This window comes from Pteropus medius, unplaced genomic scaffold (assembly GCF_902729225.1).
Source record: "Pteropus medius unplaced genomic scaffold, Ma_sr-lr_union100, whole genome shotgun sequence".
Classification (NCBI taxonomy): domain Eukaryota; kingdom Metazoa; phylum Chordata; class Mammalia; order Chiroptera; family Pteropodidae; genus Pteropus; species Pteropus medius.
In genome coordinates, this window is record NW_024349802.1 from 10669901 (window position 1) to 10682747 (window position 12847).

General features: G+C 34.1%; 2 protein-coding genes across 6 annotated transcripts in view; both read left to right on the forward strand.

The window, feature by feature from the left end:
* PURA (purine rich element binding protein A) overlaps positions 1-551 on the forward strand; it is a 9866-nt gene extending 9315 nt beyond the window's left edge. For all 5 annotated transcript variants that reach the window (XM_039836282.1, XM_039836280.1, XM_039836283.1 and 2 more), the window contains exon 2: positions 1-551. This exon is cut by the window's left edge and continues 2625 nt beyond it. The gene's annotated coding sequence lies outside the window, so the exon portion shown is untranslated.
* Positions 552-11580: 11029 nt separating this feature from the next.
* On the forward strand, positions 11581-12039 carry IGIP (IgA inducing protein). The gene has a single exon (XM_039836284.1). The coding sequence runs from the start codon at positions 11713-11715 to the stop codon at positions 11869-11871; it is 159 nt and encodes a 52-aa protein (XP_039692218.1). The 5' UTR covers positions 11581-11712; the 3' UTR covers positions 11872-12039.
* The last annotated feature ends 808 nt before the right edge of the window (positions 12040-12847 follow it).

A 12847-nucleotide genomic window follows, 5' to 3' on the forward strand; every position in this document is an offset into this window, starting at 1 on the left:
GGTTTTCATTTAAAGATGTTCGTGTGCTTTTAATTGACAACTAACTTCTTGCTGCTGTATAGTAAAATATTAATATATTTTTATCATTAAACTGCTGCATGACTATCATCTTTGAGTGAAGAGAAAATGTTATAAAAAAAGATGCCTTAAACAGTACATTTTGGTTTGGAATTCTGTAGAAAGTACATTGGTTAAAAAATAAGGATCTTGTCTGACAGAGCGTTCTGGGGATGGAATTGTTTCTTGGCAAATCCAGCCATATAGATCTAACTGCTGTATGTAGGAGACACCACCTGTAGGAGCTGGAAGGTGTCAGTGCTTCTCACATTGTAAAGCATTGGCCTAGGAAGGTGAAAGAGTTGTCTTTTTGAAGGATTTTTTTTTCTGCTGGTTCTTTGGGTTTGATTTGATATTTTTAAGCTCCCTGGTTGAGTGTGTTGTCTTTGTTTTTGAGATCTACTGTATGTGTTGAATAACAAGCTATTTCCATTGTACTGTGCATTTTCCCATTAAATTGTTTGCTTTTAATATTCATACAATGTTAAATATGAGGTGACCGTACAATAGTTAGGAGTTTCTTTACTTACAAAATCACTGGAAATGATTAAATTGCTTTTCCCCTTCCCCCAAGGTGCATTTTCTTATTTCCACATAGTAAAGTTGAGCTTTTACAGTGCATAATGTGACATTTGGAATGCTTATCAACTGCATGTAAACATTAATAACCTGCACTTTTTTGTCTTAAGGTTTGTTGAGCTGTTTTGTTCACTGTACTTTAACTGTGATATGGAAAAGACTGCATTCTCTGTGCTGTTACTAGTTAGGAAAGAGAATTGCTTTGATTTTGTCTCTTGTTTACTATAGCTTCTTAAAGTTAAGCCTTGTACTACAGGTTGTTGGAGTACTCCTAGGTCAGTGTTTCATAGTAGCCAGCAATAAGTAGTGCAAGTCAACAAAAACAGCAAACTTAGGCAAAGTGTCCTTTCTTTGAGATGCGAGTTCTTTCATGAGGTTTTCTTTAGGGTCAGAGTTACCTAAAGTGAAGCCTTTCTTACCTATAGACTTCAGATTCTGCTTGGAATTCTACCAGATCAAGAAGCACATATATTGTGCTATTGTCTTTACACTATAAAAGTTAAATACAATCTTACAAAGATTTTGAAACCATTGTCTGATTTATGGTCGGTGGGTTTAAAAAGAAATCCACATGCAAATCTTTTAAGACTTAAGAGATGATCCTAGAAAAGACTAAATGACTGTAAAGATGCTCTTTTTTGCATCTCACTTTACCTCCTTAAGCACCCTCCCAACCTTCCCTTCTCTCTCCTGTCTCATCCTTTCCCCACCCTTTGTCCCCAGGTGCTCGGTACTTTACCAAGGTTCTATATCTCAGTGTTTTATGTTGGAGTTTTTCCTTGTTTTAATAGTTGGTGAACCCTGTTTGTGCTGAAACAAAAGGAAATGGTTGGTATATTTGACCATATGTGTTATTCATAGAAGACAGTATGATCAAATGTGCCAAAAACAAGCAAACAAAACTTAATTCCTGACAAGTATGCCTTATTTTTAATGATCTACTTTGTCTTACAATTAAGGTCCAAGAGCTTGGTTTAACTATTATTTGCCTAAGTATAAAAGAAAACTTGAAATGCATTGCAATATTGACGTTCTTTAAAATGAGAGACACTGTCAAGTAATTTAATCTAGAGATCTGCCACCAGATTTGAAATGCCCATATGTATGTGTGTGTGTTTGATGTTTTTTTTTCCTTTTAAATCACCAAATCTTTTTTTAAGCTACTTTTTATTTGTGCCTCCTATTTATCATGCTGATGTTAGAAGCAGCAGTCATCCAGCCACAGAGGGAGCTAAAGTTAACTAACCAGAACTGTAGAAATCATTATACATGCCTTTGACAACAAAGGAAGTTTATAAGAAAAGCCTTGTCGGCTTTTCCTCCACTAGATACAGATTGGAGGTAGATGAACATTTGCCAAATGCAAAAAAACAACAACAAAAAAAACAATGTGAGTCAGGAAAGACAGACTTTTCCAGCTTCTTAAAAGCCATGGAGAGTAGAAACCAAAACTAACAGGGAAAATAAACTTTGAAAGTCTCACTTTCTAGTTATCCCATGCAGGGGTTGAAATTTGACTCAAAGTGCAAAATATTTCAGTGTGTTTTTTAGGTCTTCACATCTAGAGATGGCTAACTATTCCAATTTGATTTTTCAGGTAATGGAGAAAGCTGCTAGTAATTTTAACCCCTGCCTAGAGAAAACAGATAATTTCATTTGGGAGCAAATACTTATTGCCTTGAAAAATAGCACTGTAATAGCCTATGATAATTAGTTGTAGAATAACCTTTATCCCTTTTAAACTATGCAAATTATTAAATAAGTGTAAATTAGAATTCAATTAAAGATAGTTGATTATATTGCAATCAGATGGCATTCACAAACTTAACTGGAGCATATACAAATAAAATTTATTAGCCTAAGAGTTTTGTATGCTAACAGAAAAATATAATTTAGCTACCTATTCTAAAAATGGTGAATATTATTAATATTGTATAATAGGACTGGGAAGACTGCCTCCTTTTTTGAAGAGAGAGTTTAAGGATTTTTATAATTGTTTTTCATCAAATTTTAATATTTTTGTCAAATTTTTAGGTATTTAATTTGTAAAACAGTTTGCTTTGTACTGGCATACAGAATATAGGGTATTGATTTTAAACTTTTTGAAGCCAAGTGATCAAGTACATTTGTAATAAAAGTCAATGGATCTATATCAGTTGTACTCACTGTTTTCATTTCTTATTCTTATTAATATAGGAATGCTATACTTTTCTGCAGGAAAACAACTAAATTTGGGTGGAAGGGAGGGGAAAAAATAAGTCCGTTGATAATGAGAATCTGGGTGGGTTCTACGACCCAAACACTTTACATAATCTTTAAGTCAGTTAAGATTTGTTCTGTTAAAGATGCATATGTCAATTTTTTTCTTCCTTTTTTTTTTTAGTAGAACGATGTTTTTTGGGGGGTTACCTCATTCATTGTTTCTGTGCTTTAACATTTTGCATTTGGCACTACTGAAACTTTGTAAAGCAACAAATTTTCTTTTATAACATTTAAGGTTATCTGCTAGCCATGTGACCCCACTTACAGGCACGATTATTTTTATCACCCTCAAATGGTTCACCCTCTCTTCATCAATATTCCCACTCATTTTTTAAATATTACTTACATGCACACACACATTTCCAGATGATTTTAGAATGAGAATTTCTGAAATTGTTGCTCTGGTGGCTTTCATAGCTCCACAATTTATTTTATTATACATGTGAACATATTTTAAAGATTTTTTCCCCCTAAAACATGAGATACCAAATCTAATTTTTTTTTTTCCTTTTTCAGAGTCTTTTCAATATCAGAATGAGATCCTGCTTTCTACATTAAAGGATGCTAAGACAAGGGAATCTTTAGCAACTTAGGTTTGGAACAATTGTTGATAACTCTGAGTATAACATTTACAGTTGATTATCTTTAAATTTGAATATCTTAATAATTTGGGTATATATGTACTTCTCCATGAGAGTGAAATGAATAGGAAAGAAAATTTATTAGAATTGCTTAATTCACTGGAATTATTTGTGCAAATTGTCAAAGTTTATCCATTTTTAAATTAGACATTATGGTATTTTTTTTTCATTGCAAGTTAACTGAATATAGGCCATACATAATGAAGTACACTAAAAAACTAAAGTGATCACTGCTATTAAAATTACTGTTTTCACAGAGCAGCATTAATTATAGAGTTAAAAATATTTTTAAGAACAGCTGATTTTAATATTTGAGGAGTTATTGATCCTAAAAATCTAAATTTAAGGCCTAGGACATTTGACACGTTGTTCTTGAACATAAATTTAATTATCATGGGCTAAATGAAGATTGTCTAAACTAGCATTAGCTTGAGTCAGGTAGAATTTTATGGTGCAAGAACAACCAGATGAAAAGTGAAAGATATGATTGGTTTCAAGTCAACAGTATGTCATCTTTCAGTTGCTAATCTGACTACCAAGTTTTGATGTTGAATGGTCTAGGCAATTTTTGTCTTTAGGAAAGTTGAGTATGGCAAAAGTCACTCGTTAACATTTTTCTTAAAAAATTTCATAGCTACTCATTTTTTCTTATTTTGTCCCCATATTATGTTTGGTATTTTCTTTCTTTTTCCTGATGTGCTTTGCTTTTGTGGAAAATTGTCTTGTTTGATAGGTAGAAACATGGTGGTGGTACTCTGTAAAATAAAATAACTTCTTACAGACCAGAAATATTTTACTCATTGTGGAAGCGCAAGAATTTTGCATTTTCATGAATACATACTTTGTTTCGATGATTAGTAATTTGCTTATTAAATTTTTGTAGCATTTCATGGGAAAATTTTAAGCTAAAGAGTTTAATTTTCTTGATTTAGAATGCACTTTAATAATTCAAGAAGCCTCCAAGTTCAAGGACCAAACCTTTATATTCTAGAATTTTGAGAAACATGAAAATACTCCTGTTAGCATGTGTTTTGGTCTAAATTGAATTAATGCAGGAGGATCTTAAGAGGACTTAAGATGTCCTTATTGTGAAGTGGCAGTCAAACCTAATGGACAGGTGTAATTTATGTATTCATCTTGACTTAGTCAAACAGTGGTGGTCTTCAGCTAATGAATTATTAGAAACATGTTGAGATTGAGTTAAATTCCCATTCAGCTGGAGTGGATTGGTAATTTCCAGTGTAGATAGTTGGTGGCATTTGACCTACCTCCCTACCATATACATCTGGCATTTTCTTTCTCCCATCCTTTTTCCTTGTTTTCTCTCTCCTTTATTATTTTCCTTTTCATAGCCCTGCCAATGGCACTCAAGCTTACTCTCTTAAGAAGGAAATAAAGAAATTGCTGACTCTTGCTTTAGAATATAGCTAACTGACCCCAGAAAGATTTCTTTATTATGAGGTAATCGGGTAGTTTTTCTGAGTGCTGTTTTCCCCATAGACTTAAGTTGACACTTTGAAGGTCATCAAAATTGTTAAGGAATTTGTGATTTGAAGAGAGTAAAAAGTATGTGTATTTTAGGTAAGTTACTGGGGGCTGAGAACTTACTGGTTTGGAAATTTGAGAGCCGAAAGAGGAGAGCTGTTTGATGTGTTAGCGTATGGGAGTGTAAAAGGTATATAAGGGAATGGTTGGAGGTAAAGTAGGAGAAATTTTTATTGGAGGTAGGAAAAGATACTAAGGTGGAGTCTTAAGTGAGAGTTGTTTGCTAAGGACAATAAAGTTGATCTTCACTAAGGAGGTTTCAATAAAGCCTGAGAAAATGGGTCCCTTGTTGGTTATGCTGTTGGTTTGTTGCTAGATATCATGATGATAATGATGATGCATTATACAAATCTGTTTTCAGGTTTAGGATGTTTCCTTTTCTGGACAGATTAAGTAGCATAATTGTGGAATGGCAATTTTCTGGTCAAGGCAAGTTGGTGCAGGGAACTTACTATTTTGAGAGAAAAGATAAAATTTCAAACTTTTTCAGTTATAACTTTTAAACTATCGGAAATATATATTATATGTACTATCTATTCTCTTGGGCTCATGTTACAATGTTTTACTTTTAGTTTTACTTTTCAAAATGGTCCTTAGATCAAAATCATTTGATTTTGCACTCCACAAAGATCCATATTAGACCTTGCTTTTACAGAACCTTGACCTGAGGTCCACATAAATTTCTTAGAAGAGGACTATAAACCAGATGAAATCACTAAATTTCAATTCTAGGTATCTTGTCTATTTCTTTTACATTTGCAGTCCTAGCAATCATCTAACATTGTGGACCTTATGAGACCCTCAGAATACTATATTTCTGAAATTAGACAACATACCCCCCCAAACTCAGTTTCTCTTTGTTTTCCCACTTTCTCTATTACTTTAATATTGTAGAATTCCCAAGAGTTCAATGGTGGAAGATGTTAATAGTATAACTTAGTACATCTTGGAAGTTTTTATGCCATTTGTAGGGTGAATTGATTGTATTTAGATTTCTGTTCCTAGTATCCCAGGAGCATTTTAAGTTATTTAAGATAAAAATTGCTATATTATTTTTCAGTTACGTAATTCAAGTATATTTAGATTGACTGTTATTTTCTGGTTTTGTATGGACTTAATTCTCAGTGATTTTGATAGATTACTTACGAGTTTCATTTTATCTAAACCTGTATACATTAGTGATAAAATCTCTAAAAAGATAGCTAAAAAGAGGTTTTGATTTTGTATTTGGAAGGTAATTTTTTTGTCAAGTTTATTAACAATAGCAGAATTGTTTTTATTATAACTTGTAGAGTTGATACATAGTTTTCACATTTTGTGTGTCAGATTTGAAATTATGATACTGTTACAAACTATAACTTGTTTAAGTCAGTCCAGAGCCTTCTTAAATAGTCCCGCTCCCAGAAATTATTTAAAAAGAAGTGAATTCCCAAACCTGTGTCAAGAACCAGTGATTTAAATGTCTTTGAAAGGCTTCCTTGAGTCTAGTCAATGGAGATAAGTGATAGCCCATTTCCATGCTGCATAGTTGTTAGGGTTTATAGAGTTGTCAATATGTAAAAGTGCAGAGCAGGAAAAACTATGTAAAATTGCCTATAAAATTTCTAGTTTTCATTATTTGCACTATTTACCTTTGCACTTGATTTTTTGAAAGTTAAGACACTTTCACTTTTGTTTCTAGTCTTTCTTATAGTTATGTTTTCAATATCCCACCCAAAGCTAAGCTTATATGCAACTAAATATTCTTTATAAGTCCAAGAAAATATTTCTTAGTGTTAGCTATGAAATTTGTTTTGTTAAAATTTTCAATATGGGCCTTTATTTGCCAATAAAATCCTTTGTGTGAGCTTTATTAAACTATCGAGTAGACAAAATGAAAGCTTAGGATAGGAATATATATATAAAATGGTGTCTTTGAGATTCAACTTCCAGCCTGAGGTGGCCTGGTTTTGGAGTGATTTGTTTTCACTGAAGTCAATGAGATTTGAGTTTAGGTAGGTATCGGCTTAAAAATCTGGAAGTGAAGTGGGTGACAAGTGGCAGCTCCTTCTTTCATGTAGTTTTCCATAATGCTCATAGAGTTTTCTCATGGTCAGTGTGATATAACTGGTATTGAAATAATTATATTAAATGAATATTCCTTTTAGGAATACAAGGTTGACTCATTTTTTGAGGGGGGGAGGGTGGCAAGGGATAAGAGACTTTATTTTAACTAGAGGCAGTCTTATAACCACAAGATGTGCTCTAGAAAGAATAGAACAAAAAGTGTACCTGTGAACATATTTTTTTGTCGTGTGAGATTGCAGCACGGTTAGGTTCAGAATTGAGAAAAAAGTTAATAGTTTTATCAATAGAAAAGAAATGTGTTTTGGCTAAAATTATTTTTTGTAAGTTATTTATTTCATTTTATATTCCCTTTCCTATAGCCTTTTAGGTACTTCATACTTAAAACCAACAAGTGAAAGTCCTCTCTTCAGATCTGGTTTATTTTTGGAATGCCTGAGTGTGTTTCTGGATTGGGGGTGGTGTTTTAATTCTTGACATGCTCTTCTCAGCATGTTTTGCTAGTCATTCTGGATCTTATATTTGCAAATTGTGTTGAAAATTCTGTGACGTATTTGAAATGAGAAAGTCCTCTATGACATAATGTGAATGTTTGTGGCGGACTCTCTTGTGGAACCTTGTGGCTTTGTTTTTAATTTGAGTAGAAAGTTAAACTTCCATTGTTGAGATTTTACGTTTCCCTAGTGGAATTGTGCCTGGTAGTTGTCTAGATATGGACCAATTTTGGGAAATGAAGGTTGACAGATGTGTATCTGACTCTATATAATCCTTTACTCAAAATCGTAGATTAAAGGCTTACATTATTAGAGTTGTCTTAAGTTTTATGTTGTCAGTTCTTTAAATGTAGATGATGATTAGCATATATTTATGAATTTCCTTTGGTAAAAGAGAAAAATTCAGTCTTCAAACCTTTCTTGGAGACTTAAATTTACCATATACAGAAAATGAAAAAATTTTAGAAAGTAGCTTTGATTATTTTTTAATGGAGGTTAATGAGCTTAATTAATTATTTTTCCTAGTTTGAAGCACTTATTTCCCAAATGTGAATAAAGGGAAAAGATCAGCAATTTGCCCCTCCCCCCACCCTTTTTGAGACCATTTTTAGTTTTCTGCCCCTATTTCCCAATCCTGGTATAAAATGAATTACGGGTATCCCTCTAAGTCCCTGTAACCCCTTTTTGGGGTCACAGATACCTTTGATAATCTGATGAAAATGATGGACCCTCTCCTCCCCTCCCTCAAAAAAATGCACATAGATAATTTTGCATACAGCCTCAGGGGGCATCACACATCTTCTGAAACCTAAGTTAAGGATCTCTGCTCTAAATAAACTCTATAGAGAAAATTTTAATGCAATTGATTGATAAAATTAGGAACTAGCTATTGGTCTAAAACATTTCAGATTGGAATTGTTAGATGGTGGCCTCTACTAGCAAAATGTGGCATTGCAACCAGCTTTGTTAGACATTGTAACATCCAGACAGAAGGAGAAAAGAAAATTCTGAGAGCTGTTTATAAGGAGTCAGGGCATCTCTAGACATGGGAGCCATTCCTGGTTCAAGGCAGGGGTCAGGGTGCCTGACAGCTTCTAGCAGGGTAGAGTTTGATAAACCACGATGCTCAGGATGCCAAGGGGTTAGCCATTATCTTAGCCCCTTCCTCACCAAAAGATTTTAGTTTTGTCTGTTGGGAAACAAGATGTCACTAGGAAAAAAAAAAAAAAAAAAAGATTTGCCTTACAACTTTGCTGGAACACATCAGTTTGGTGATGTATGGGACACCAGTATTATTTCTGAGAAGGTGCATAAAACCAAAGTAAATTATTCTCTATGTAGAACATTATTTACTAGTAACATTTGTTTGGATGTATTAGCTTTGACAATTTTTACCAGTAAATATTGGTTTTATTTAAAACTGGGAATCCAGTTTATAAATAGGATAATTGGTATATCTTTCCTTTCCCCCATGTAAAGAATAGTTTGAAGATTTATGCATACTTTTTACTTTTCTCTCTTGATGCCATGGAGTGGGGTGGGTGGGATGGGGGGAGATCTTTGAGTCGACAACTGACAAGATGTCTTCTCCAAATTTAAAAATTGAGAAGCAGCACTTTAAGTCTAACTTTACACCATTTTAGTGCATGTATTAGTTTTAATAATGATTTTTGGTGCATGCCTTTGGGCTTATTCAAGTGTACAATAGAAAAGTATATTTCCTTTCTTAGAAAGGAGATGTTTTTCTACTTTGCAACATGTGATTACAAGAATCTTCCTCTGTGGGAAGATTAACCATGTATTGAACTACTGAAAAGTATATATTTTTAGATATACAGAAGGAATCTACATGGAGCAGCATTCAGACCTATATAGAAGTCATAGCATTCTGTATAGGACCAAAAGGAAATAACAAACACTTAAACAGACTTTGTTGGGTAGAAATACCTTTAGATCTTGCATTGACTTCCAAAAAGAAAATGCCACAGAAGTTTGCTGAAAACTTTTGTTGTGTGAAATTTCTCTGTCAGTGTATTTAACCCAGACACAACAGCTTTGGGTTTATACATATGTTAAGGAAAAAAAAAAAAAAAGCTAACTAAATAGGTCAGTCTGGTTTGCCAATCTACCTTGACTGAAAAAAGTAAAATCACTTGCTAAGTGAAAAAAACTGTCCAACTCCTCTAAGGTTTTGACAAAATAAACTTGGCTGATGTGGGAAGACTCCCACTTTGATATCTGACCTGACAGTGAAGATTCATGCTTCACCTGATTTCAAACCTGACAGTGTCTGTTTAAGGAGCTATGGTACAGTTTGTTAATCCAATCCCAGATACCTGTTGATTACCTGTGAGATCTAGAGTCCAAAGTAGCCAGCAGCTGTATCCCTGAATGCTCTGTGCCCATCAGATCTCAAAGTAAGCAGGGTTGGGACAGGTCACAGCTCAGATGAATGCCCTCGGTGCTGGGGACAACTCCAGCTTCAAGAATTGTATCTGCTTTCTTGGGAGTCATCACTGAACTAATGTCCCACATGGTGTTACTTACTGTAGTTGCTCTCTCTTGGAGGATTCCCAGAGCACACATCCTAATTGCTTGTGGTACTCAGAGAGGGGGTGCTAACTCTGATGCCCTGGCCAAATTCCAGTTTAGGGATGTGGGTCTTCTTGCCATTCTAATTGGAAATGTGCATTGCTTCCCATTTTCCCTGTTGATCTCAGTGCAAACCACCCTAGTCTGTTTCTTTGCCCCAGTCCCAAATCTCTAAGATGCTGGTGTATATTATATGGGCCAAGTTCATGCCTTATCCTAGTTGCACAAGAGTTGAGGGATGAGTGAGCTCGGTGTCAAAGTGCCCTGTAGTTGGAGAGTAAACTCTTGCGATGCTTTGGGGATGAAATCCGCCCTCTTTTAGCTTAAGTTGGGGAATGTGCACTGGCGGAGGCTTCCAGCTATGAGGTATGAGCTGAAACCTATTTTCCCTCTTTCCTTATAGCATGTTGAGAAAATCTGTTGGGTTTTCAGTAGTCAGGGAAAGCCGGAGTTCTGCAGCTTTAATCTGGGTAACTGAGGCTGGTTTGAGCAAGACTTTGGTTAATTAACTGGGTTCTCAGATGCCACAGACTCCGTGAAAAGTCACCATTATTTTCAATGGTTGTGATAGAATTTCCCCCAGTAGCCATTATTTTAAGATTATATTGCAGAGTTGCTTTATTTGAGCTTTTTGTGTATACACAATCCCAAACTGGAAGAAATTAAAAAAAAAAAAAAATCCTGCTGTGAAAGGTATATATTACTCTAGATTTTTCTTACTGTAAATATTGTAAGATTGTAATACTGTCGATATTTTATTAACCAACAAATGTTAATCTATGTGAATTCAGACTTATTTTAAATGTGCTTCTTATTTACTGTGTGTGGTCCCTGTTGCTGACAGTATTAAGTTATATTCTGATGTAAGATTAACTTTATTAAAGAATGTAAACATTAATGTTTCCTTATGGGAAAACAATAAAGTATAAAGAAGACAATTCTTTTCATTAAAATATACTGTGTATTTACACTTGCTAGACCCAGCACCACTTATAAATTTAGTACACTGTTCAGAATTTTAGTTAACACAGCTGACATGGTTGTGCTCTGTTTGAAAGTCTAAAAGTAGGTATTGTTGAAATACAAACAGTTTGTATTTGTCTGCTGTGAATCATAATCTTGAAATTTCTAATCAAGTTTGTAAAATTTTTATAGTAAAACATTTTAATGACAATTTAAAAATTTATCTTCTCTAAAGAATGGTCAAAACGATATCCTTTCAGAACTAGAATTGTTCTTTAATATCTTTCCAAAATGACTTTGGTTAAATGGACCAGATGTATATTAGTTAAAATTTAGGACGAAGTTGTGATATTCGTTGAGTTTACAAGTCAATCCTTATTGGAGATGTGCCAATTATACAGTAGAATATCATTAATTTGCACTGTTTGGGGACCCCATTAAGAATGCTGAATTTTGCCAACTAAGAAGTAAGCAAATGCAATTTAAAAAGTAAATTTGAGCATTCTGTATTAAATATGTGCAGTTATCACATGAAGAAGCGCAGTGTGTCAGGCTGTAATATAACCATACTTGCTGTCATGTTCTCTCATCTCAGTGCTGGGAACTCACCATGTGGAAACCAAGCAAATGTGTTGTGCATCAGCCGGCTTGAGTTTGTTCAATATCAAAGCTGAAACTAGCGAGGTCTGCTGTACTGCTTATTGAAGTATTGTGATTCTTTTAGGCATTGATTCTTACAAAATATATACTGTAACAGTATACTTTGTACAGATTTAAATTTTATTTGAAAAAATGAAATAAAGTAGGCAAAAAAATAAAGATGTTTATTTTTCATGTGACTATATAAACAGATCAGTCTTTTGTTTCAGTGCCTTCTGGGGGGGTCTGGTCGCTCTTGGGTTTTCATTTGTTTGTTCGTTTTTTGTTTTTTTAATTTTTGATAGATGGAAACCATTTTTAGGACCCAATAGTAGGTCTACTTGCCCAATCATTAATTGGCTACAAGCATTAAGTGTGCTCTCTCACACTGGAAAACTATTTTCCTTTTTATTTGAAAACTAATTTGCTTATTTTTAAAGATTATTTTTGTGAATGGCTTCCCTATCTTGCTTTTTGAGTCAGTTTTGAAAACTCTGATAGTTTGACAGTTAACCTAGCTATCGCAATTGAAGAGAAAGAAAAACTTTCCCCATAGATCATGCCTCTTTCCCATAGAAAGTTTTTGTTTTCTGTCATTTTAATTATTTGAAGTTGGTTTGGACTAGTGGAAAGGTAACGAGAGAACATGACCAAAGATGAAGAGAATCCTTTGCAGAAAGTAGAGGTCGTGCTTAAAAATAAGATCATTTCAAAACTGCTTTTCTGGTGAGTGGAGTGGTAGACAGTGAATGAACTTACCTATAAAATGTGGCATAGGAGTGACCCTTCAGAAGAGTTTTAATGGGACCTTCTTGTAGCTTAGATTATCTGTCCAAAAAGGACCATTTCAATTTCGGCCTCTAACTCAAAAATCAGTGAAGGCCTCAGGTGTATGATATTTTCCTTGACTTTTAGAAGTGGAGTTGGAAGTTTTATTTGTGCCTTCTCATTTTATCCTTCCTGGTGCTTTCACTTACCTTCAGGCTGGATATGGGAAGACTTGGAACAAGT